This window comes from Embiotoca jacksoni, unplaced genomic scaffold (genome assembly GCF_022577435.1).
Source record: "Embiotoca jacksoni isolate LCO1_2020_lvr unplaced genomic scaffold, fEmbJac1.0.p SCAF_3, whole genome shotgun sequence".
NCBI lineage: Eukaryota > Metazoa > Chordata > Actinopteri > Embiotocidae > Embiotoca > Embiotoca jacksoni.
The window spans coordinates 6,814,021-6,841,044 of record NW_027185381.1 but is presented as its reverse complement, the minus strand read 5'-3'; the positions used below and the strand labels follow the sequence as shown (position 1 = coordinate 6,841,044).

The 27,024-nt window shown below is 42.8% G+C and overlaps 2 protein-coding genes across 2 annotated transcripts; one reads left to right on the top strand and one right to left on the bottom strand.

The window, feature by feature from the left end:
* Positions 1 to 165: 165 nt before the first annotated feature.
* Positions 166 to 13,707, top strand: oaz2a (ornithine decarboxylase antizyme 2a). The gene is given in 6 exon segments (XM_069162465.1): positions 166 to 371; positions 7,187 to 7,253; positions 7,255 to 7,335; positions 9,075 to 9,247; positions 10,447 to 10,532; positions 11,680 to 13,707. Coding segments are annotated over 6 exon segments (648 nt in total). The 5' UTR covers positions 166 to 261; the 3' UTR covers positions 11,811 to 13,707.
* A 2,346-nt stretch (positions 13,708 to 16,053) lies between these two features.
* psma4 (proteasome 20S subunit alpha 4) lies at positions 16,054 to 21,540 on the bottom strand. Its single transcript, XM_069163194.1, has 9 exons — positions 21,471 to 21,540; positions 20,986 to 21,020; positions 20,462 to 20,504; positions 20,065 to 20,227; positions 19,643 to 19,720; positions 19,409 to 19,497; positions 18,572 to 18,702; positions 17,851 to 17,974; positions 16,054 to 16,309 (listed from the first exon to the last, which is right to left on the bottom strand). The coding sequence occupies exons 2-9, from the start codon at positions 20,986 to 20,988 to the stop codon at positions 16,155 to 16,157; spliced, it is 786 nt and encodes a 261-aa protein (XP_069019295.1). The 5' UTR covers positions 20,989 to 21,020; positions 21,471 to 21,540; the 3' UTR covers positions 16,054 to 16,154.
* Positions 21,541 to 27,024: the final 5,484 nt, after the last annotated feature.

Genomic DNA, 27,024 nt, shown 5'->3' with positions numbered 1-27,024 from the left:
TTTAATTCGTTTATTTTCAGTTTGTTTACTTTGTCTTTTTCCTGAAGAAGGGGAAAAAAAAAAAAAAAAAAAAAAAAAAAAATCGCTTGAGGTGGATTACCCATAATGCCGTGCTGCTGCAGCTATAAATCCCCGTCTTGTCAGGGAGAAGCGCAGAAATCCGCTGCTGCAGCGCGGTGCGTTCACGGTGAAAGTCGCTCGCTTCCACAGACAGTCGCACCGAAGACTTGAACCAAAACCTGGTATCGTTTTCATTTACGGATGGTGAACATATCTGTGGAAGTTTTGTTAAATAGTAATTCTTTTGGTTGTTCAAAAGGACGTAAAGAGCCGTGTTTCCTCGAAGCTGTCATGCTGAACACCGAGGAAAGGTAGGAGGATGTTCGTATCTGGCTGGAAACTCTGAAAACAGGCTGCTGCTGCTGCTGCTGGAGTCAGGTGGTCTTGTTTGTTGACTTCAGTCGGTCAACTTTAGAAATGTTAAGCTGCTTAAAGTAGTTTGACTTGCAAAGTAACAGGGAAACATAGCGGTGAGAAGAAAAAAAAAAAAAAAAAAAAAAAAAAAAAAAGGGGAACTGGTACAGTGAGAGATAATAACTACAGCTGTAAACACATGACGCCACAAGAGCTGATAGTTTCATGTTTGCCGACGGACAGTAAGCTATAAAACACGGTTTGTTGTTATTTTACTGCCTTTATTTATACACCGTTGGATGCTGTGGACAAGTTCAGACAATCTTGTCAGTGTAAAGCATTCAGTGTCCTTGTGAAGACTGCAAATGAATTCTTAAACATGTAGGCTATAAATAGTATTGACTATAATGTAATAAAATATAACCTGTTTTCTGGGTGGATGCGAAGCTTTTTGAAGCCATTGAAGCTCTTCAGACCACTTTTTTTTTTTAGTTTCTTCCGGGATTCTGCAAGCTGCTTCTTGTTTACCCAAATACTGCAGAGATGTCGGTCTCTACCTGTTCATCTGCCGATGCATCTTTTAACCGACTAATCATTTGCCTACAGGTAGAAAGAAACTTCTTTGCATTGTTTGTTTTGTTTAAATACCAGTCTAAGCCCCGAAGGTTCTTTGTTTGTGAGAGCAAAGATATGGATTACAGACAAATAACATATTCTCAATTGGAGAAGAAAATGTCTTTAATTTTCTGTTGGTAAATTGACCTTTTTTTTTTTTTTTTTGCTTTTAAAGAAATTAATTCATATTGAATTCACGACGAACTGTAAAAGTACACTTTTTAGCACTTGTGCAGAAATGAATAATTGACTAGTGGATGATTTGATGGACAGAAAGTCATCAGTCAGTCATGAAAGCCATTTATTGAGCAAAAATGTCAAACGTGAGCGCTCCAGGTCATTGAATGCTTTGGATGAATCACTTTCTTTTTTCATACCGCTGCAAATTGAGTCACAAAGTCTCATAAGTGTTGCCCGGATACCAGATTTTATTGGCAAAATCTGATCTGTGTTGGAAAGCTGAAAGAAATCTCGTAATGATATGCTGGATGGTGTTTATTATTTTTTCATAAATACATACCCCATTTATTTTATTTTTTTGAGAAGGGTCCCTGCTTGTGAAATAATTGGAACCAGCTATTTTACAGTTAAGAAATAAAGTTGTCAGTGCTCTCTGGTGGGCGAGATGTGTAATGGAGACACCGTTTCCATGTGACCTTAAACATCTCTCTGGCTTCTCTGCACTACAATTTGTTGTTCATAAGCCAACACGCTGATATTGCTTGACCTGAGTCGAACTAAAATCCACCAACATATCAACACATTTATTAGTCACGCATACCGTACTGAATTGTTTTGTACTATTGTAGAGATTTTGTAGTGACCGTACAGTGACTGACGGTGTTGTATTTTGCACCGGATGTTCCTCATATTGCATCACCACAGTAGCCTTTTAAGGGGTTTGGTGTCGCTGCGGTAGTAAAATGTCTTTTATTACGCAGCACTTGCTTATTTTTCTCTGTAAGAACTGATGGGATGCGAAACCCCAAGATAAACATTTGACCGAAGATGACTTGGTTTTTTTTGGAGCATCTGCCTGGTTAAACTGCAGCTTGGTCTGCCACCGCAGTCGAGCAGAGGCATCAGCCTTGTTTTTTTGTCCTCCTGTGGGTTTATCATCCTGCACACAGAGAGGGGAGAGGGGAGAGGGAGAGGTCTATTGATGCTGTGAGCCGGAGCAGTGACTATATTAGCTCTCTGGCTGCTATGGCCCTGTCAGCTGAAGGCATCAGCTGGCCTACATCGGGCAGGTTGCATAACGCCGTCCCTTCGACTCGTTCACTTCTCAAGCGTCGATGGGATCGGCATATGGGGAGAGTACGGGGTGGGGGGGGGGGGGGGTACATCCACTCAGAAACAGATGGATTATTTAACCACAGCTACCCGAGTGACCTTTTAATTGACTGGCAGATTGTGTCTTCAGCGGTCGCTGGACGGTTCGGGATCAGAGAGTTCTGTTGAATTTTCTCCTAACGAAACCAAAACATGAACATGTGCGAAGTTTCATCTGACGTGGACTTATCACCTCCAGCTGTTTCTGAGTCATCTGCAGGCCGGCCTGTGATACAAACATCACCGTTCACTGAAGCCCAAGTTGACGTACAAATGAATTGTTTTTGAGCACTTTCGAGCTGAAATGATCAGTCAATCAATCAGTTAGGGAAAACGGCTTTTTTTGATAATTGATTAGTTAAGTCTTTTCTAAAGGAAACCTTCCATCGTTTTCTCGTTTCCACCTCTCGGACGCGATGATTTGGTGAAGTCACACAAACGTTGTCAAGCTAACAAGTTTTGCACTGTTGGCCGGACAAAACAAGATATTTTAAGGCTCTCGATTTTTAGGAGGTCGGATAAATCCCCGTTTGCTCGGTTTCGATCAGTTTATTATACAATCAAAAGGTGACGAAGTTCGGGCACGCGAAGAAAAGTAAATGTTTTTGTTGTAGCGCTCTAGTAAAGCCGTTATTTCTTCTGTCAGCCTGCTGGCACCGTTTACCTCTTTGATGAGATTTGCTTCGGCTGCGCGGGCCTGATACGACAGATTCACTTTCTATATCTATTCTGCAGTGAACGCAAACGGCCGTCTGAGCAGCTGCCGGCGTCATCCGCCAAAATACCGGCAGAATGCCAGACACCAGATGCGGTGCACCATCCGAAGCACCAACGCCACCACACATAGTTTTGTGCCCGACACGCCCTCTTCGCTGTTACATAAACACGGTGACGTCGTTTCTTGCCAAAGCTAATGTTTTCACATCAGGCACCAGACATGTAGACGCATCACTCTGCTGTCCGGGCTCATCCCTCAAGTTTTGTGTTGTATTTGTCATCAAATGTTTTTGCCACAGGCGATCCAAGGTGTGCCTGTGCGGAATAAAAAACAGTGCTGGTGTGAGATTTCACTCAAACTATAGCCGGTTTATTGTTTGGAGCAAATCTCTGTTTAAGTGGTGATCTTGAAAGTGCTGCCTCTTCGCACAGATTGCTGGATTTACTTTAGTTTATGTCCTGCAATATTAATACTCCGGAACCCGAGGACGTTCGTGTACTCCTTGCAATGCTGACATTTTAACACCGTGGCGGTGACTACGGTAAACATATCGGCTCCAAACGCAGCTCTGCCCGGGCGCAGTATCACCGCGTGACCGTAGACCTTTAATGTAAACGCCGACAGGCACATTGTACATTTGAGAAGAAAAAAAAAACTCATCACTTGACTGATCTCCGCTTGACAAACTGTGACCCTGATTTAAAATGATCTTCAAACACATACTGAGCATTTATGTCCTGTAATCTCTGCCCCGAAGCATGAATACCAATTTATCTGCGATAAACTAAAGTCGGATGTATCTTGGTCGACTCTTTGGAGAAAATCTGCAGGGTCAATGTTGATCCTGAATAAAAACTTGTAGAGCAACAAAAGGAACAGCCAGAGTTTGGGTCGGAGCAACGTGGTTTGTTAGGAATGCGTCCGGTCGCGCTCGGGGTTCAGAGCACGTGTGCATTTCCTGTTTCTGTCTCGACATCTTTTCCGACACGTTGCTCGCCCAAACTTCCAGAGGTCAGCGGAGGTCCTAGGACTCTCCCGTTTACTTCCTTGCTCGCGTACAGCTACTTGTTGTTTATGTGTTAAACCTCAATGCCTTTTGTTTTTTGGGGGGGCCAATAAGCTTGTTTATGTTCACAGGCAGGGTTTGAGCTAAGTCTTTTTTCCATTACTAAGCTGGTAATTACAGTGTCAGAAGTTGGTTTGGTGTGTCTCTGTCTTCCAGGAGGACTTGCCAGAGCACTTCCTGTTTTGGTTTGAGTTGTGTGTTTTTTGGCTTTTGGCCAAACTCTGCCTCAGCAGCCAGCCAACGCAGGCCATTCACCCCCCCCCTCCCCCGAAACAATTCACCTAAATCAGTTCTCATAACAACTCGCGGCTAAGGAAGACGAACTGGCAGTGGATGTGTCCATCCTTAAAAGCAAGTGAAAAGAATTTCACTTGCAGACACACACATGCCCTTACCCCCTCCTGTCTAGAAGGAACGATGACGCACTTGGCATCTTTGAGTCTCACTGCAACACACAGATGATTAAATCCTCACCAACATATTAATCCTGCCCAGACTCGGCCTACGTGCCGCTCTACGGTGTGTATCGGCTATCAAGCCGAACGTCCTTTAAAATGTAACCCGCATTCTGTTTTTAGGGTGACCTCGTGACCTATTGGAGGGCTAAAGGCTGTCGCCCTCCGACTGGAGTGGCATCATGGGACAGGAGGAAGGGGAGGGTTGCTTGGAGAGTGGCTGAAATGTCAGAGGACGAGAGTGTTGCCTTTCAAAACAAGCTGGCATTCCCATCAAGGACAGACTCAATGTATCTGAAAGGGAAGATGGAAAAAGAGAAGCAGGTCTTGACATCTCTTGGCCCCAGTTCTTATCTCTTCCTCCATCTGCCTTCTACCTGTTGTTCCCGGTACTGTACCTATCGGGTTTGGTTCTGTGGGGAAAAAAATGAAAAGCAACTCCCATCTGCTTGGACTGTTTTTAATGGTGCACTAGTTACATTCACGTCATTCCACACTGTCCTGTATTCAGAGGACATTTTATAACAACACGTAGGCGGCCGGCGGACAGACACTTTTAATATAAGAACTTTTTAAGTCGATCTTTCACATTCAGAATGTTGACAGTAAGTCAGTCGAAGAATGTGACAGTGCTTAAGTACAATCATAAGGGATTTATACTTAAAATAATATATTTAATGCTACTCCATTTTAGAGGGAATTATTGGACTTTTTCTCCATTTTAGTCACCTGACACGTTGTAACTTATAGACGTAAGAAAACAGAAAATGCCCACCACGTTGGAGCACCATGAGATGTCATCAATATTTACTCCAATGCAGCTCTGACCTTGTTACTTTGGTAAATGGATCTGACAAGATCAAGGAGAAGTCCAGGGGTCTGTGCTCTTTTTAATGCATCAGTTCTCACAGTATTCTGTCTGCATAGCTACGAAGTAAGTGATGATGCAGGGGATCGTGTGAGTGCAGCTGCAGTGTAAACAGGGCCTGGCATAATGACCTTTGTTTTCCACTGCTCACTCTCTTGGCTCGAAGCCATGCAGATCAGGTCGTCCCGGTTACCCGTCTGATCGGCAGGGGATCCCGGTCTCTCGCAGAAAACAGAAACACGGGGCCCGATGGTGTTCTGTGGCACATTGACCTGGATATACCTCGTCTATATGCACCCACGGACCGGGTCTGTCTACCTGGTGCAGTTTCAGGCAGGGGACTGTGGAAACGGCTCAGGTTTCAGAGATGGTACAGGACCGAGCCAGGCAGCGAAGGATACTTTTTCCATCTAAAGGCCAAAGTTTTACAAAAACGAGGATCCGAAGTGCACGGCGTCCCGGCCCGTCTCCAGCCGGCTGTCTGGTTTGAGATCCACGACTGTAACTCAAAACGCAGAAGACGCGTGTTCCCGAGAGCCGGGGCGAAGCTATTTGTAGAGGTGTTTACAGACCGTGTGCTTGTTTATGATGCATCTCTTCCACATGCACAACTCATCAGGAGCTCTTTGAACGCAGCAATAAATCGTAGGCTTTAATTTTGTGTCGTGAACAAACAGCCTGTGGAGGAGAGGCGGTGCGCTGAAACTTCGTAACAAGTAATTCAATAGTTAGCAGAGCTCGTACACGTCACATGGTGTTGGCTTTGTTCTTTGTTTGATACATTATGATTCAGATTTATAGAAATTGTGGTCACAGGGTTGGGTAAAACCTGAAATCTATATATAACCAAAAAGACCTGATGAACTGGACTGAACGGGAATCATGGGTTTATTACCGCAGAGTTACTTTAAGTGTGCTACTTCTTCTTATTTATCTGCCACATTCTTTTAAGTTTGAGGCGCACATAATGTTAAACGCACTTTGTTTCATGTTCGAATCGATGTTTGGACAAACTGCAGATCTCGTAAAGGGATCCAACAAATGAGCTGTTTGCTTGTTAGTATAATTATACTAAATCCCTCTGTCCATGTTTGGAGGTGCAGCATGTTTTCACAGGTGCTTTATATTTGCTAATTACAGGGGCGCGCTTAAAGATGTGTGTGTGTGTGTGTGTGTGTGTGCGCGTGCGTGCGTGCGTGTGTCAACAAGCTGAGAGGTTTCAGCAGTGTTTCACTTCTGTCTGTTTGATGACGGCTGAAGTTTGTTGTAAACACATTCTGTTTACATAAAACATTTGTCTAGCCAATTTTTGAATATTTCAAACTGAAATTATTAATAAGAAATCGCCAGAAAATAATCTGCTTCCATTTTGATTACAATCTCAAATGGTAAAAAAAAAAATGATGCATCCAACAGCAACAGTTTCCATACAGCTTAGTTTGGCAAGTGAAGTGCAGGAAACATCCTTTTGTGAAACATCCGGAAGAACTGTATTTCATTTTTGATTCGGTGCTTTATAGGTTTTCCACATCATTTTTCTCTGTAAGTGTTGTCACCGCTGTAATCACCGCAGCGCAGAGTTGCAGTGTTTTTCGAGGCGCTGTCATACGGACTTTTGAGAAGATTGCCAGAAAACAAGAGATGTGTTTGTACACAACAGAAGATGAGAGTCAGCGAGACGATCTGAAACCATAACTAGTTTCTCTTCTTCCCTGCAGTTCCTGGTTAGCGGGGTCCCTCATGTCCAGCTCCATCCCTCAGACTCCGGGGCCTCTGTGGTGCTCCTGATGCCCCTCACCCACAGCTGAAGATCCCGGGTGGGCGAGGGACTGTCAGGGATCACTCTCTCGGGGTGCTTCTACACAAGGTGACTTCACACACACACACACACACACACACACACACACACACACAAAGAGCTACAGTCCGGTATGGAAGCTTCCTGGTCACGTTTGCAAATGCAACCAAACTTCTAATCACACAGCATCTGAAGCCACAATGCAAAGTGCTGCTGTCCACCAGTGGGAACATGGATGGTGATGTGTTTACATGCAAACATCAGGCTCATAAATGGCACCTTCACTATTTTGTTAAGAAGCAAAACCATCAGCACATTCCCTGTCCATGTAAATAAGGTCACTCTTTCCATTTCAAATGGGACTTTAACAAAAACAGAGACTTTGTCCTTGATTGTATTTTAAAGGCTTTGTTTTCATTTCGGATGATGATTGTTTTTTTTTTGGGGGGGGGATAAAAGCTAAATGGTTTTAAAAGGTTAATAATAGAAGAAAAGAGTCGGCACATGATAATTCACTGTAAGCGTTTTAGGTAATTTTTGTGTTAGGTGCTTCATCCCTCAGGGACCTTTCGGACTCAGTGCACCTGCTAATGAGTTGTACCCTCGTTTTGAAAAGTCCCCCTTTTTTTTTTTTTAAAGATTAAAAAAAAAAAAAAGCCTTTAATCTGCCTCCTCCTCATCATCATCTGCAGCTGCAGTGGATTTAATGCACGAGCTCTTTCATTAACCTGGTTTCATCTTGGCACGCTCAAATTTTCAAATATGATGTAAATCATTTAGTTATGTTGGGATTGAAAGGTTGAAGCACCAGACAGGACATCTGGAATTGAACCTTTTTGTCTTTTATTTTATTATCAGTGTATTTCAAGCAACACACACACACACACACACACACACACACACACACACACACACTGTTTGTCCTCCTCTGATTTAAATGTGCATCAAGTTCACCCCAGACATGTGACTGACTGTCCCGGAGGGGGATTAGAGATTTAGGATCAGACAGATCCGTCACAACTGTCATATTAACTTTCTCATCTGTCCTCAGTGAGAAAGAAGTCCTTTCTGCCTTCATCAGTTCAGCAGATTTGGTCACAACTCTGAACACAAGATGTTAAATACACTCTCAAAGACTTTTATGTACTTTTTAGACTGCTGGATGATATCACGCATTGGCAAAATAACTGCCTCAGCGGTCACACTGTCACACAGCTCAGTGTTCACGGCCAACACAACAAGGCAGCGGACCGTTATAAACATGGCAACCACCGCAGCACTAATGGAAGTAAAAGGTCGACCTCACACTGGTGTGTGAAAAATGTCTTCTGTCTGTCTCCGTCTGAAATATATCTGAAAACACCACACGCTTGTCAGGGTCATGAAGAAGACGGAGGGGGTTTGTTAGACCCCCACCCCCTAATCTGGTACTGTACGCAGTCTGTCTGCTATCAACATGTGGCCACAACCACTTCCTCTTTCACTCACTTCACTCCAGAAGTGCTCTCAGAAGAAAAGAAAAGAAAAAAAAAAAAAAGGTCTTCAGCTTCATTATTTCATTTTTCATGATCTGATTTTGAAAGTTTAAGGTGCCCAGTGATGTAGTGGCTGAAGATATAATCTGATTCTAATGGAAAAGCATCATAATTCACAACTAAGTGACTGTTTACATGTGCGCTGGTATCCAGTATATGATATTGTTAAAGTTTTGTACATCTTAGCATCTTATTCTGAAAAGCTTTTCATCTAAACCTGTTGCTTTCCCGTCATCTCTCTCTCTCTCTCTCTCTCGCCCCGTGTGACTCCAGGATGACAAGTTAACAGTGACGCAGGCCACTCCGGTGAGTGGGAACCCCTCTATTCTCCGCTTCCACTACCAGCTGAGTGAGCGCCGCTCGGCCTTCTGGGATACGGCTCTATCAGAAGACAGCCTCTTCCTGGAGATTCCTGCCGGGCCGCTGGTGGACGGGAGCAAGGAAGGGTAAGTCTAAGAGGGCGTTTCCTCCAAAACGCCAGATTGCCATTCAATTACGACCAGATTGCATTTACAGTACACCATAATCCTCAAAAGACAGAGGCAGACTTTAACCGAAGTAACTTCATGGGAGAAACATGCATTTATTTCTAATATACTCAATTTTATAAAAAAAAATATATATATTTTATTTTCGTTTACCGAGAAGCCTTTGTTTTCTGATTTATTCTTAGTTTTGATCTGCTGTTGTTGTAAACTCTAAACTCTCCCCGTGTTGATGTGTTTTCTTGGTATAGTCAGTATAATGAATGTTGCCACAGCACGATGTCCATATGTACAACACTGGTCATGTTATAACTACCTCCCCGTGTCCTCGTAATACAAACAGCACTTTTTATACACTCATTATTTACAGTCGCCTCCGTTTTGTAGTTTTTGGAGCCCAGTTAACTTCCCCTCAGTGAAATGTAACACTTTCTGCCCTAATGTTTCACATTAAAAACCTTCCAGTCACAACTTTCCCACACCCAGTAGAGATTAACTGACATCACACATAAAGTAGAGCAGAAATGACTTGAATTCAGAAGTGACTGAAAGAGAAATGCTGAACAGCAGAGTTGTGAGTATGACATGAATCTGTTGTACTAATGGATTGAGGGATGTGGAAATGTTCAGTAGGCTGAACAAACCATGTTATTCCTGTTCCAGTGCTGGTGGTTCCATCTCTTTTTATTCAGGCTTTATTCATAAAGAGCTGATGTAGGCCATTCATGCATCCGAGAGTGTATATTAGTGAAACATATCCTTTCTGAATGGTACGTTTTTTTTAATGTTGTTGTTATTGGATCCTCTCTTTAAGTCCTGGCCTGAGTGCAAAAACTAAATCAGCCATTTCTCATGTTAGGAATCGACCATTCCTCCACAGTATCAGAAATGGCCAAACAAGTTAAAGAGGGTGCTAAAACGTTTCTGTTGTCATTTCCTGGCTCCGTGTTTGGCTGTAATCAATACCAGGACAGGGTAACCTTGCCTGCTGCAGGCGCACTGCCAGTCCTATGAGCAGCCAGCTTTGCAGCTGCTGCTGCATTGTTATGTAAAGTTGCAGCGCTTATGTAAAAAAAAAAAAAAAAAAAAACTCAATGCGTCATCAGCCCCCCTTCACCGACTCTCTCGCCCTCTCTCTCTCTGTGTGTTCTCATCCCCAGGTTAACGGCTCTGCTCCAGTTCGCAGAAGAGAAGCTCAAAGTGAACTACGTCTTCTTGTGGTTCCAGAAAAGCAGAGAGGATCGATGTAAGAGCTCCTGTTATTTTTAAAACCCTGCTGCTGTTTTTGAGGCAGGGTTTGCTTCTGTCAACCGTTTTATATTTATGTGCAGATGCAGAGAGTTTCAACTGCGTACGCAGTCAATCTTAAGGATTTTTTTTTCACGTAATGTTCTACATGTACGTAGCTGGAATGTGGAAAGACTGCTGTCGGGTGGCTGTTTGCTGAGCAGGAAGACTGGAGGCAGCTCTCTGGAAAGAAAAACAAAAGAACACGCCAACATAAAAGCTCTTTATTTCTTGTTTGCTTATTGTTTGCACAACAAAGAGCAGACGTTTTGGACTTTGGAGACAGTCAGGCTGTTTCCACCCTTTGCTTCCAGCTCTGAAACTGTGTTCAAACTGTCAGTAAAAAATTTTAAAAATTTTTTAAAAAAATAAAAAAAAAAAAATCCTCTTTATGCGCATGTTTAATTAGAATCCAAGTAGCAAGTCTGAACGGCAAAAAAAAAAAATCACAAGATCCGAATTTGATTTTAAATCTGTTCTCCGACCACAAATACAATTCAAATTGCATTTTAGAATTTTTTTGTTTTGTTTTACTTCTATGACATGTAAAGTTCATATGTTCATCACACATGTAGAAACATGGTAGTTTGGCGGTGGAGGGAGCCAGTCACACGCTCCAGCTGTATTCATTATGGCTCCGTTCCATTAAGTGTCCCAGTTAGCGATGATCGTGAACCAGCATGCACAAAAGCAGAACCTATCCTAAATGGAATGCAGCCATCATTAACACACGAGTGCTTTACCTGCTGGGACAAACCTGCCGTGAGAAAGGTCCATAGCAACCAATGCGGATAAGACCGAAAACGAGGTTTGCCAACTGGATCCACGGGTCGGATTCTGATCACATTGTGATGTAAAAAAAAAAAAAATCTAATTTGGACCGACAGTCTGATCGTAGTCATACATTGATGTCGACCTTCTAGTTGTACTCATGGACAAAACGCTAAAAAGGGAAAAGGTTTGCCCTTTAACAAATGACCAGAACCTGGAGTGGCAGTAAACCTGAAACTTTTTCAGTCCTGGTTTAGTTTTTTTTTTTTAATAAGAAGTTGTGCCGTTATAATCTCACTATAGAAGCACTGAACGCTCTCGTGTTTCCTCACCAGTGTCCATCATCAAGACGTTCCACTACATGGGCTTCGAGGTGGTGAAGCCGGGTCACCCCATGGTACCAGCCCGGCCTGACCTGGCCTTCATGGCTTATTCTCTGGACAACAGCAGCTCAGATGAGGAGTGACTGCCACCGTGTCCTGACACCTCCCTCTCCCACCCTCCCCTCCCTCCATATACATTGTTTTTTTTAAGGGGGCTTTTGGGAGCGGTAGGGTTTCTGTGTGACGCGGCCACCGCCGCCTTCCCCCCTTTTTTTCCTCTTCCCTGAAGATAACTGCAGATTGGAGAAGCCGGGAGAGGCGCAGCTTGAACTAAGTCATCACGTGTGGATATTTCGGGGGTTTTTTTTTTCCATCTGCCTTCTCTTTTGGCCACATTATTTGTTTGTGTTGTCACGAACAAGACAAACATTTGCTGGACATTCAGGAGGTGTTTTACATTAAAATTCAGCATATCTCTCCTCTGACAGCTTCTACCTTTTATAAGAAGAGACTTTGTATGCTGTATACCATACAAGTTGTGTTGTTAAGGGTAAAACAAAATAGGGTATTATGGGGTGTGCTATGGTCAATAAAATATTGTTTTTCTTTTTATAGATGGGTGAAAGCCTGATCTTTTACATTTAACATTAAAAGCACATGTAAACATTTCTTTCCTCTTCTTCCTGAAATATGTCGAGGCATCATTCCAGTCACTCCCCTTGTTTTATTTGGTGAAAAATATGCCGTTAGTCTCTCCAGACGGGTCAAAGCGAAGACGCGGTGTGCGTGTTGAATGTCGGCAACAGTGAGGCCGACGCCTCTTCTGCTCCGCACAGTCATGATCCTGTCAAGCTGACGCTGTGAGTAATTGAAGAGCTGAAGAGGAGGGCCAGCCTCGCTGTTGTTTTGCTTTATATACACACACACACACACACGCACACACGCAAGCACACAAGCAGTTTAATTTGTCATGAGCTGAAAAAGTTGTTAGTGTAAGACGACCGGGTTTCAAACAACAACAAGCTCCACTTTGTTATTTTTCATTATAAATTACACGGGTCCATGGAATCGGGAAGCTGCAGCACCAGTTTGAGCTTCTCGAGTATCACGTTCAAGTCACAGACCTACAAAATCGACCACGGCCATACATTTTACACCGTGATAAAAACAAAAAACAAAGACAAACCCAGCTTATCATACAAACCTAGCACAGACAGTTATTTCTTACCATCTAGGAAACAGCGGAGCAACTTGAAACTGATCCGCTGTGTGACTGAAATGTAATGAGGATACATGAGAGGCAGAAACTGAGGCTAGTTGGAGCCTCACTCAGCCCTGTAGTGATCCAGTGTTGAAATGGGGGTGTTTTGTGCCTAAAGAGGAGAGTGCAATGTTAATATAAATATATTTTTTTTTACTCGAGTCTTATTGAGCGAATGTGTCCCATTTTTCATCCCCACGCAGAGTCAGACCTGCGCTCTGAGGAAATAAGCTCATCATCGGGGTACAAATGGGAGCTCTTCAGGTGATTAGAATATATATGCAAGTAGAGTTAAAACCCAGGAGGATTCCTGTGGAGTTTTTTTTTTTTTTTTCATTCTTAGTTTTATGGTTTCTTGTACTCTGGACAAAAAAAACGCCAAAGAATCCAGTCCGTCTGCTGTCGATTCAAATCATCCCGTTTAGAAAAAGCTAGCTGGTATGTAAAGCAATATTAACCTACATTCCCGTTGTCGGCCATACTTACTGTTAACACCTCAGAGCAACGTGATGGGAGTGTGTCCCATGTTCAGATCACACCAGTCTTCATTGCTACTGATTGAGCCCTTGACTATAAGCTGTTCAGAAATGTCAATAATGAAGTTTTTCAGAGGTCTATTTTTACGTATGTATATTTCACTATTGCTTATTGTGATAGTTTAGGGATTTATTTTTTTGTTCTCGGTGATTAGTTAGAAACCATAAAGTGACAATCCACAGTTGTATACCAATTTTTGTCTTGGGGTTTTGGTGGGGATCAATAAAAGTTGTTAACTAAAAGGTGTGTTCTGTTTTCTTTTACTCTTGAAGTGATGCCGGATTTGTCTTTTGTGTGTATAAGCAGTGTGTATCGTTGTCACATGTTTCCTTGCCCTGGAGCTAAACTCCAAACTTAACTTTGTCTAGAGAGCAACTGTGAGTTTTTATCTCTGACACAAGAACTGTTGTTCTGCAGCCAAACACATGCAGAGAGATCAACACGGACAGCAACACAGGCTTAGAAAAGTGAGGAGCATACTGAAGGCTTCAGATTCAACACCAAGACTGAGAGAAGATGACACGGAAGCAGAGCAGCAAAGATGAGGCTGATTTGAGGCGATGAAAGTATTTTTGTTCAATGAACAGTAGTTGTTGGTAGCTTGTGTTTCAGCCCATCGCTGACTCAGGCGCTAATCTCCAACCAGCTCAGCTCACCGCTGGCTACTCGCCAAAGATGGCAACAAGCTCCCAAGTCAGTTGATCTAGCATTCTATTTTCAGCGCCCGGGCCAGGACGGACTCAGCTGCTCTATATCGGCCTCTCTAATACAGCAGCAGCCTGTTTTTAAACCTTTGTCTCCTGAAGGAGAAAAGCGATTCGGTCCGGGATCAGAGCGTTAAGCTGCTCTGGCCCTCAGGTGCCAAACACAAAATCTCTTTACATTCCAACATTTGTGTCTCCTGGTCGGTTAATGCTTTTTCTAAAATGTCGCCAAGTCTTGTTTTACTGTTGTGTTTCCTAAATATGTCACAACCAACAAAAGAAGACGACAGCTCAAAAGCCATGAATGAACACATCTAATTATTCCATCAGAGTTTATCATTTACCGCCAGGGATGCTACAGAAACCAACAAAATGTGTGTGGGCTCCTGTCGGATGATTTCATCCATCTGTCTGAAGGCCCCCGCCTCCCCCTCCCCGCTGCCTGGGGCCTCAATCAGGTGCTCCTGCTCATCCCCCACCAACATCAGCAATCATGTCACAGCGGTGTGTGGAAAATCTGAAGCTGTGTCACTAATCCCCCCCCCGGACTAAAAAACAAGAGGCAGATAGTCCGCTCCTGGCCTTAATCTTGTGTTGAGTTTACATAAACTAACCTCAGATGGAGGCTGATAAGCGGTTACCGCATCACTCAGCACGACATTTCTCAGAAACTGCCTACGTATATCCTCGCATCTCGGTTTCTAGCGTCCACTTAGCGGAGTTAAAAGCAGCCAGTGAGCAGCTAATCCCCTCAGGAAACATTTAACCCCGCTGCACATCCAGCGCTCTCATGAAAATATACTTTTCTAAAACAAGAAGTTTGCCCATTTGACATTGACATTGCAGATATTCTGATCTCGTGTTCATTCTTGTCATTTGAAACAGCACTTCACAAACTAAATGCACCACAAGCTAAACGTAGGAGCCTGTCTGAGGCTTTTGATCAAATCACTCAACTTTTTTTTTTTAAAGTTTTACAAAAACTTTTAACACCTAAAATTAAAAAGTCCAGCAGTCACCGGGGCAACATCATCGTTCATCAGGAGTCATGTTTGTGTCCCGTCTGCGAATGGAACTCTTGATATTCGACCTCTTTTAGCTCTGGTTTTGGTCTCCACCAGCCCCTGATGGACATATCTGCCTCTTCAGCCCTTAAATCCTGCACTGTGTTCGCCACGTCGTCACTAACGGCGCCTGTCTTCTGCTTGGTGCTGAGCAGGTGGCGTACAGTAGCTTTATCTCTGGAAACAGCTGTGTGATGCACTCCAACGTCCATCGGCTGAACAGCAAAAACAGGAGCCGAGACCCACTGAGGCCCGTCGAGCCGAGGGGAGCTGCACATTCAAACGGACTCTGTGTGGCTTCATCACTACATGCGATCTCTTCCACGTTGTCATTTGATAGTGTTATGATAAAAAATATGGACTAGAGCTGCATTGAAATAATGTTATTGCCATATAAATGATCATAGAGCCCTCACTGTCCTCCTCGATCATCTCTTCTCAGCCTCACTCAGCTGAACCAGGAGGAAACACCCGACAGAACGTTAGCCGACTTCCTGTAAAACAATTAGGAGTGAAAAACGCCCAGCGTCCTCATGAACGTCTTCATCTTTGCGTAGTTGTTGTCTCCTGTTTCATAACAATTTCAAGCATTACGTAATTCATGCAGAATACAGTAAGACCATCTGTGTTGCCCTAGAGACGCATGTAGCTTTAATCCCAGATTGATTTCAACTGTAAATCCACATAAATCATGAAAGGACGAGGTAAATAACTTATCCTTTTGAATAACTAAACACAAAACATCTATAAATGTAGTCACTATGAAAATGACAAAGAATAAAGAATATATAATGATAAAGAAATAATAAGAAACCATGAGTGGATTATTAATTGTTCAGTTTTATTTTAAGAAACAACACATGCAAACACACACACACACACACACATTCGTTCTTCTTCCAACAGGTTGGTCGGGTGTCGCTACTTGTCCTTCTCTTTCTGTTCCTTCTCCTTCTTGTCCTTCTCGGCTTTGGCCTCTTCGGCCTCGTGCTTCTTGATCAGCCCCTCCACCTCCTTCTGCTTCAGCACCTTGATGCAGGTTTTGCCGTTCTTGCGGGTCAGGGTGGCGATCTCCACTAAAACCCCCCAAAAACAACAAGCTTTTAAAACAGAGCTTTCATTGCGGCATTTCATTCTGCAGAGGAAGATACTGTATTTAGATTTATTTATAGTTTAACGTGTTGCATAAGGTCTACATATTGGTTTTTTTAAAACAGTGCAGTGTCACCAGCTGTCAGTGCATGTCGAGATAGACTCTGATATCTGACCTGCATTTGCTCTTGTTGACACACAAGAGCAAATGCTCTGACCGCCATGAAAACAGGTCGAGCAGGTGCGGAACACCTGATCCTTATGGCACATGACTTGTCGCCTCGCCTTTGTATTATCCAATACCAACAAATTAACCCATTTATGTTTGTGAACATCAGCTCACGATGAACACGACCCTCTCTGAGTTTTGTTCTAAAGAAATCCCTTAAATATACATATAAACCAGAGTCAGTCCCCTCCCATAGTGGCCCTATTTATTTACAGTAGCTACATCAGGATATATCAGGTGACTGGAAAAAGAAAATGCAGAGACACCTTTAAAAAAGCATCAGTGGACATTTGTTTTGCTCCTTGGAAAGCAGAACAAGCACTTTTGAGTTGTGTTTCGGTCCTCCTGATGAATGCAAGTTCAATAGTTCCTCTATTTTTGGTCTCTACCACCTTCTGAGTAAAATATCTAGATCTTCAGCCGTTATGTTCACCAGCTTGTCGCTAACTTTGTGAGCTGAGCTGTGGCCCTTAAAACTGAAACAGGAAGCTGAAGATTTTTAGAACATACAGTAACGATGCGGGATCAGGTCACAAGTCTTCATTAGCGTTACAATAGATGATTTGATCGACTGAAAGTAGAAGAACAGGAAGAAAGTGAAATATTGCTTTGTGCGGTTATAACTTGTCTGTCCTTATTAACTGATGTCTGACTTTATATTTACCGTCTGTTTGCTGTGACGATTTCTGACAGTAAAAAGTATTTGTTTGTTTTCAGGCCTTAAAAAGAAAACTCCATCTCGGCGCCGGATTAGAAAAGTGATCCCAAGATCCAGTTTCCCAATTGCTGCAAAAATATCTAGATTCTGGTAATAAATGGCATACTGTATCGATCGTTATAAATTTCAAGATGAGTTAAAAAAAAAAAAAAAAAGAAGTCATATCATGACAATGGTAATATTCTGACGCTGACCGTTCCATTTAACGGCATGATGGACGTTTTGTGTGTAACTTACGCAGAGAAACAACAACCATGACTGAGAGCGGCTCAATGAGGGAAGAGTTAGTTCCTAAAAGTGGAGCGACTTCAGTTGTGTGGAAGAGTTTCAGTTACGGTTTCATATTTGTTACGGTATATTCATTCTTAATGCTTATTTTATTGCAATTCTATGTCCTTGAGATTAATAATGAAATATCTTTCAGTAGTTTGTCATAATCGTCACGGATATCGTTCTCGCAGAAATACCCTGAGATATTGTGACACTGCTTCAGCGCCGTATCGCTCGGCTCCGAATAATCCTATTATTGAATCCACCAGTTTCTGCCCATTTCTCTCACCGCGGATTCAAACCCTCACCTTTCTCTGCAGACAGCTTGCTGACGTCCATGGTTTTGTTGAGGACTTTAACGGCGAGGGCGAGGGCAGAGGAGAGGCTCATCTCTCCCTCCTTGAAGTCCTGCTTCAGCATCGACACGGCTGCCTGGCAGCGAGACGAGTACACAAGTAAGAAAATCACTCCCGTCACAACGCCATCCTTCTCGTTAGTAAAGAATTTACAGCACATCAAAAATACATGTAAATTGGCCTTCACAGCCATTTACACTTAAATACAGCCCATCTCAGTCTGTCAAATCTCACACCAGCTCCCTGTGTGGAGTTCAGCGGTGACACTGTCGGGGTCAGGTGTGTGTTCCTCCGGCGGAGACACCCGCACAAAACCCGCACTCATGTTACTGTAAAGGCCTCGTGGACAAAAGTGTGCACTCAAAAGCTCTGAGGAGGCTCTGTTACCCACAATACTTTGAGTGCGGCCATGTGGAGACCCGCTGAGATTTGCAAAGCCACCGTGAATTGAGAGTTACACAATCAGCTGCCCCAAGAGTCAGTAATAAGTAGGCCACAGCAAGTCTGTTTATTGTGAGCAGCCGGTCTTTGTCATGGATGTCGTGTCCAGAACTTCTGCGCCGCTGCGCCCTCTTGTGTCTCAGTGTGGAACAGCAGTTCTGTCACTTCCTCGCCTCCAGAGCTTCGGTCTGATTTGATAACTCAAATATGACTGTTTTCCTGTAAAACTTACAGCGCTGTTGTTTCCGATGCAGGTGGCCTTCCAGCCGCCGTAGTTCCCGCTGGGGTCGCTCTGGTAGAGCTGGAAGCCGTAGTGTTTGTCCCAGCCCATGTAGAGCAGCGACACCCCGAACGGACGCTTCCCTGCAAGGACAAACACGCCGACTCAGCTGAGGTGTGACAACTTTTGGGCTCTAATATGACATGTTAATTACAGCTATCAAAGCGCCTGCTGATATTCATTTCTTTTGGCCGGGTACAAAGACAGAACTCCACCGTTAATCATTTTATATGTTGAATTGTTGATTGATTGATTGATTGACAGATTTCTATATAAATACGACTTAAGTTTTAATTCTTCATAGTTTTAAAACCACATTACTTTTAACTCAGACTCATTTGAGTTGAAATGGTTGTTGATAAGAAAGGATGACGTCGTAAAAGTAGAGAACAATTTCCTCAAATAATCCAAACTAATGATCATTATTTATATTTTGATCAACTTCCGACTGACGAACATCTATTCAACACTCACTGTTTGGGGGAAAAAAAAAGGACACTAAGCATTCATAAGAGGTAAATGATGGTGTTTCTCAACCTGCAGCTCAATCCACCAACAACTCTCCAAACACACTTTCTATTTGAAATACTTCATTCTGATTGTGACCAAATATCGACTAACTTGTCTCCTGGATTAATTGCAGGTAACTAGACGAGGATCTACTTCCACAGCAACGTGCCAGCTAAGCAAATGAACTGCACACGGCAGTTTGGTAGGCAGACCACACACTGTATGTAGATAACCGACTGGCCTGCTGCTGAGACAGAAGCGGGTGGTGCTGCTCTGTACCTCCAAACTGGGTGTAGGCCTGCTTGATGTCGCACAGCGCTGTGACCAGCTGCTCGCAGGGGATCGGCTCCTGGTACTGAAGCAGGTACCTGCAAAAGCAACACAGGCCATCACGCCATCCTTTTCGCATCTTGTCCCGCCCGGGAGTGGGGGGAGGGGAGGGTGAAGAGGAGTGGGGGGGGGGGGGGGGGGGGGGGGGGGTGAAGGCAACACGGACCCTCGCTGATAACTCACCTCTGTGCGATGAGCCGCAGCTCGTTGGTCAGGACGTTGGCGTCGGATGTGATTCCTGCCACGCTGCACGCCATGTCTCTGTGAGGTGATGAAGAGACGTAGGGTCGTGAGGTCACAGGCTGCTGGAGAAATCTGTCACTACGTTTACAATTATTTAAAAATGTATGTTGGTGAAAGGTGGACAGGAGGCTCCTTTAAAATAAAACCGTAAACCCATGTAAACACTTGAATTGAAAACTAACAGCAGATTTATTGTTTGAAGAAAGACGTGTTTCTTTACCATCTGTTTGCTGGCGAGGATTTCTTTACTTTCCACTTCAAAGAAAATCAACATAGTATGCAATTTGCCAGGTGGTGTATTTGCACACGGCTCACTAATGCCATGAAAAGAGACAGATGAAGCGAAGCGAGATGTGACTCACTCATTCAGCTTGTAGATTTTCTCGGAGAAAAACACTTCATCCAGCAGCTTGTGGATGTTCCTCCTCTCGGCCGCCAGCAGCACTCCATCGTTGGCTAAAATCCCCAGACAGGTGCCGGCGTGACCGATGGCCTCCATGGCGTACTCAACCTGGTACAGTCGCCCTGCAAATGACACACAGTGATGTCACTGTGAGGAACGAAGCACTAACAGGCAAAAAAATCATAATAATTCACAACCAAGATGCCCGATCCCAGATTTAAACGTGTTAAAGTTACATTGATGGTGAGAAACGTCTTTAATAAGAGTGGAAAAACAAACAAAAAGAAGAGACGAAGCATTTTCCCACGTTGAAACATCTCACGGCCTCATGAGACTCATCACTGAACAGTTCGTACCTTCTGGCGAGAAGATGGTTGTTCGTGAATCATAGCGACGAGACTGAAAGGAAAACGTAGAGAGAGGAAGCTATTTAACTTCAAAACATCGACAAGAGACCTTCGAGTGATTCTGATTCAAAAAGAGGACAAACCACAAATGTTCTCATACAGGGATGTTATACTTTTTAATGAGAAAATGGGACCTTACGCTTTAATAAAATCCTTCAGTGTATCACTGTTAAACTTTTTCAACTCTATGGTAAACAGCCCTCTGCAGTTTTCTTGCTGCTGTAAACACCCAGTATGTAACTCATGAGGGCACCATTCACTCTCTCTGCTGGACGAAAACAGCTATTTGTTGGTTCAGTAAGACGACGATGACTGATGATGGACTGAAGAACTGGAAATCTCGGTAATCTCCAGCTAAAATGTGAGCAGCATGTTGGGACGCAGTCTGAGCCGACTTCATCCAGACACCAGATGAGGGGGACAATCTTTTGTATGATCTCCCATCACAACAACGCATCACACGTCCAACTCACCATCCTCAGAGACTGCAGTCAGACCCTCGCTGGCACTGTGGAAAACAAACGTCCATTTTAACCGATGGCCTTTTTAACGAGACGGTGAAGTTGATCAGAGCTGCTGCGAACATGACGAGCTGCTCGTTGTGTCACTGAAAGTGAAAGAAACAACTTCTGGCTCGCTAACTAACAAGCAGCACCGCTGTCTGAGGTTGGTATTAAATCCCTACATTACGACCTAATGCTGTCCCGTTTCATTGCTGCTTTACTTTACTTTAATAAACGAAGCTTATTTCTTCATTTTTGACTCGCTGACTTCATACAAACGGAGATGAATCAACACTTTTTTTTTTCTTCTTTTTTTTAACCAACAGCTGCGGTTGAATACTTTCACACTCAGCGAGCACGTTTTGTAAATCTTTCACACGCAGAGCAATAAAGGAAACACTATCTTTTAATAGCACGCGGCTATAATATGAATTTAGACAAATAAAAGCGCTTACCGCTGAAAAAAAGCTTTCTGTTTTCGACGCGTGGTGGTGACGTCACGCTTTTCGACGACAGCTTAGTGCGCCGATTTGTTTATTCGTCGGCCTGCGTCCGAAGTCGCTCACTGGTGCCGGGTGCACTGGGCAGGGAGGAGGGTCAGGTTAACATACAGCTGACAACATATACACCATAAATATGTATAAAATCAGATGAAAAACGAATTGAGAAGTAAAATAAACTTCATGGTAAATCATGATAAAATACATGATAAAAATGTAAGATATTGAAGACAATAACAGATTACTTTAAATACAATTCTAGGGAATGGAGTAGGCTACGTTTAGTTTAGTTTTTTGGTTTTTGTTTTTTTTTTGCATTAATGTTATACTTGTAGAAATAAGATTTTTTTTTTTTAACGATTTCTAAAGAAAATTGCAATAAAAAAAATGCCTGCAAAATTATCTTGGCTTCAAGATGTTTACCTTTGTGTCTGTATATATTTTTCATTGTTTTAAAATGCAGTTGTTTATGAGAAAAGGAAGAGTGAAATATTTGGTCTTAATTTAAACAGTATCAGGCCAGGGAAATATTCAAGAGAGCCACTCACTGCTAATGGTAGTCATGGTGCTTTTTTAAGTATGTTGCATGTAGACTATATTTTAAATCAGTTGGACTGAAAATTGCAGGTTAAATAAATCCTGATTAAATTTATTATTTTTGAAACAGTATTTTCAAGAAACTGGACTAACAACACAAGAAAAAAAAATGTGTAACAATAAAAACAGCATCAAATAGAAACCATTACGCATGAAGCAGAGATTGTTCTTACATTGCTGAAACAATTTCAATTTTACCAGAGAAAAAAAAAGAAAGAAAAAGCCCATTTTGTCCTTGACGTTGTCCAGGCTGAGATACCAAAGCATCCTCATTGTTTGCAGAGATGATCCATTTTTGCAATTTGAAGGGGAAGGCATGACCTTTAATCTGCATCCATCACATACGGCGACACCAACAGACTTAACAAACTGGTTAAAAAGGCTGGCTCCGTCATTAACTGCAAACTGGACAGTCTGGAAAAGGTGGTGGAGAGGAGGACGCTGAACAAACTATTATCCATGTTGGATAATCCTGACCACCCTCTCCACCTGCTGCAGGGACAGCGGAGCACTTTCTCCAAAAGACTCCTTCAGCTCCGCTGTCACAAGGACAGATACAGGAGATCATTCCTGCCGACCGCAATTAGACTGTACAATAACTCACCTCTGGCAAAATCCATCACACAACAATAACACTGTTGCACTGCTGTTTGTTTGTTTTGTTTTAATTCATTGCACTGTTGTTTTGTATAGTTTAGTTTAATTTAATATGATTCTATTTTTATTTGCATATAATGTGCATTTAAAAAAAAAATTATATTGAATATTTTGTACTACCTTTATTTTTATTGTAATTTGTATTGCTTTTCCCTGTATATGCTGCTGTAATGTAAAAATGTCCCTTGAGGGATTAATAAAGTATCTATCTGTCTATCTATCTATCTATCTATCTATCTATCTATCTATCTATCTATCTATCTATCTATCTATCTATCTATCTATCTATCTCCCTTATATGTCCATCCATTGTTTAAGTTTGGGAAGTTCCTTTACATGCCAGCTTTTTTTAAAGGTCAATTATTAGCACGACTTCTTCTGTTATTAATCAAACATCCAATATATTTGTCCTCAGGAATATCATAACCCAAAATGTCTCTTATGGTTAAGTATAAAGTATATTCTCCCAACCCAAAAAACATTTCACCATAATATGTGTACCAAACCTTTTTGCCCACCAGGGGGACACCTTGCCTTGAATGTGTCGTGAAAATGCAACGTGTTTATTTTCTGTTTACTGTACGTGCAGTAATTGCACTCTATCTGAAAATGTTTCACATTGACCAGGAATCAGCTTCAGTAGAGAAAAAGAAGTCCTCCAAGCTGTTGAACCAGGTTGATTTATGGTCAGTGCAGTAAATCATCTCTCTGGAGTTCGTCCGTAGGGGTGCTGTGCTGTAGCTGACCTCTGACCTCTGACCTCTCCCTGGCCTCTCAGGCGATGGTGTTTGTGTGGTGCTTTCTCAGTCACACAGTGTGCTCAGTCCCTACTCTCAGATTTTCAGTTATTCATCTGTTTATTCCTGTCAAACTGTTATTGTTTCACAAATGTTGAGGATTTAGCAGAAAGACTCACCCTGACTCAACAGTAAAAATTACAAATGAATAAAAAACTGTATTGGGTAAAGTTTTGTTTTTTAAAGTTGGGAACATTCATGAGTTTTTATTCAAAATCATACCAATCACATGTCATTATTTTGATGAGGAACGATGCTGCGATTTGTCAATGCGTCCGCCATATTTGTCCGGTCCGGGTATGTCATCACATACAAGGGAACGGGGGAGCTGGAGTTTTCCGGAAAAAAAAACATTATAACGTTTCCAATTCCCAACGGCTTACAATTGGTTGTACCGAATTTCCCCACTGTGGGATTAATAAAGTCAAATCTATATTAAAATGTTTATTTTTAACGTGGAGTTCAAAACAAAGTTTTCCCTCCAGTTTCTTAGACTCTTGAGTTCTACTATAATCTCAACTTGACACTCAAGTATGTATTAACATACATGAAATGATTTGGAAAAAATTAATTGTCATAAGGATTGCAAATACTCCGATTTTGAGACCTCTGATAAGAAGGTCTGACGTCACTACACATTGCAACGTTTGTGGTGAAAGGAAGAGATACACTTGCTCAACGCAAAAATAAGTCATTTTATGTTTAATTTAGGTCATACTAATTAGAGCAGGGTGTTGTGCTGGTAAACAATGCTAATTACTATATTGACGGACCACATGAAGTGTAAACAGCCTTCCCATACGACCAGTACTTTGTTGCCGTTAGTTTGCTGGCTGTTTTAAATGTTATCTGCTAAAAACGACATGTAGAAATGTCGGACCATCAGGCACCACTTATAAGATCGACATAAACTGTCCACAGCTACTGAAGAGGTTATCGAAGCTTTTACGGAGACTTGAAGAAGAAGCAGGAACCCTGGCTCTGGACACTCGCTGAAGGCTGCTTTGTGCCCAAAGAACTGAACTCAGCAGGACTTGACCAGTTTCGAGAGATCTCCCTACTAGATGTTGAGGGGAAAATATTCTGGTCCGTCATTGCGAAAAGATTAACATTGTATCTACTCGCCAACGAGTACATTGATCCAAGTGTTCAAAAAGAAGGAGTCCTGGGATTGCAGTCGAGTGTGAAGCGGCGGGGATTAGAGTTAGCACCTCCAAATCTGAGGCCATGGAGCTCTGCCGGAAACTGGTGGATTGCTCCCTCCAGGTGGGGACAGAGTTCCTGCCCCAAGCGAAGGAGCTTAAGTATCTCAGGGTCTTGTTCACGAGTGAGGGTAAAATGGAGCAGGAGATCGACATGGGGACTGGTGCGGCTGCAGAAGTAAAACAGGCACTGCACCGGACTGTTTTGGTGAAAAGTGAGCTGGGCCAAAAGGCGAAGCTTTCAATTTACCGGTCAATCTACGTTCTGACCCTCACCTACGGTCACGAGCTCTGGGTCGTGACCGAAAGAACAAGATTGCTACAAGCGGCTGAAATGAGTTTCCTCTGTAGGGTGGCCTTAACGATAGGGTAAGGAGCTCGGACATCAGGAGGGAACTCGGAGTAGAGCCGTTACTCCTTTGGGTTGAAGGGAGTCAGCTGAGGTGCTTTGAGGCTCTTGTCAAAGGATAGCATGCTACCATATTCCCCATTGAAGTTGGCTGTCTTGGTTTCTCACCAACATCAGTGTGTTATTTCTTACAGAAGGTCGGTCTGGAATCCAAACAACTGAAGAAAGCCACAAGGGAGATAGCCATGGCAGCCGAGACCAGCTCAAGATGGTTGTGGTTGATAAGAGCTCGCAGTTGGAACCCTTCTACAGGCGAAATGTAAGTGCTCTTGGCTGCCCCGCTCAGGCGAGGCGTGTCACCAAATAGTTGTCGTGTAAACTAATCCTGAACTGCTGAGTGGGCTGTTTCAAGCCAGCAGTATCAGTAGCTTAGGAAAAAATTAGACAAGGTTAGGCCAATATCAAGAGTGTGGGTGTGAGGGGTAAAAGCAGAGGGGGGCGCACCTGGCACGCCAAGTGTCACCGATGAGCCCTCCGGAGGTGTCTTAGGTCTATCATCATGGAAACACTGAGGAAGGAGGGTACCCACCTGATGACCCCAATGAAGCAATGGCCCCTACCTCCACTCAAGGAATACCACCTTGAAGAGGAACTTGTAACATCATATCTTAAGTAGCTCCTGCAGTTTCTGCTTGTAGCGAAGCATCGCTGATGGATCCTTTGTCTTCAGAAAGCAAATAGGTCTAGATTTTCTAACATTAGCTATTTACGTCTGACTCTAACGGACAATTAATTTGCTATAAACATAATGTCATCATGGGCAATTACAACCACAAACACTTGTTCAGTTGTACCTGTGAAATGTTATACCCGAGGATCTAGTTTGAATTGTGCAGAGATTTGAACAATCCCAAGCAGCACACGACTCCGGCATCCTTACTCCAGTTGTGGCTACTGACAGATGCAGGAAGTTGCCCGAACCAATATGGCGGCCACATTGACGTACGATCCAGAGGCCAATGCAGCATCTACGTATATATGTTTATGGTTTAAACAGCCATCTCTGCTGTCAGTGTCAAATTCTCTCAAATATCCAGTCTTAAAGTGCCTGTGGAAAACCATGTGATGTGATCAAAAGCTCCAGAACAGCCACTAAATAGACCTCGAGGTTAGTTTGCTTTGTAAAATGTAAATCTAATTTTACCTACAGATCATTAGGCAGAGATTCATTTGGTAGTTCGATGGATACAGTGTACCAGAAAACTCTTTGTTTCTGGTTTGATGTTTTCCTCAGTTACAGAGTCCAGGATTGCCAAACCCTGGCAGTTTACCTTGAGATTATCAAAAATAATCACATCATCGCATTGTTCTCCGGGGATTGCTGCAGGAAAGTAGAGAGCTACAGCTGCAATGCCTCAATAAACAACCCATAACATCACACTGTTTGTTCAGAGATGAGGAGTATACAGCGTTTTGATTTGTTTTGTTTGCCCTAGTGTTCGCTCTTAAACTGGTTCACAGAGCCTCCTGATCTCCCTGAAGACAGAGTTTATAGTTCTTTAAGGAACCATAATATTTATACTGTTTTTAAGGTCTCTGACATAGGTCCCAGTTCTGACTGGAGTGTAATTTCTGATATTTGAGCTGAGCCCAAGACAACCATTCTCTTCTTCTCAGGAGGAATCCTCTTTTAGGTAATAGCTACAGTATATTACAACCCTGTTTCCGAAGTTGGGACGCTGTGTAAAATATAAATAAAAACAGGATGCAATGATTTGCAAATCCCATAAAGCCAATACTTAATTGAAAATAGACAAAAGACAACATATAATATGTTGCAATGGATACATTTTATTGTTTTATGAAAAATATTTGCTCTTTTTGAATTTAATGCCAGCAAGACGTCT

Coding starts and splice junctions, on each gene's coding strand:
- psma4 (XM_069163194.1), bottom strand. Junction 19,498..19,642: donor CTGCGGCTCATCGCACAGAG/GTGAGTTATCAG, acceptor TTGCTTTTGCAG/GTACCTGCTTCAGTACCAGG. Junction 16,310..17,850: donor CAAGCTGTCTGCAGAGAAAG/GTGAGGGTTTGA, acceptor GGGGGGTTTTAG/TGGAGATCGCCACCCTGACC.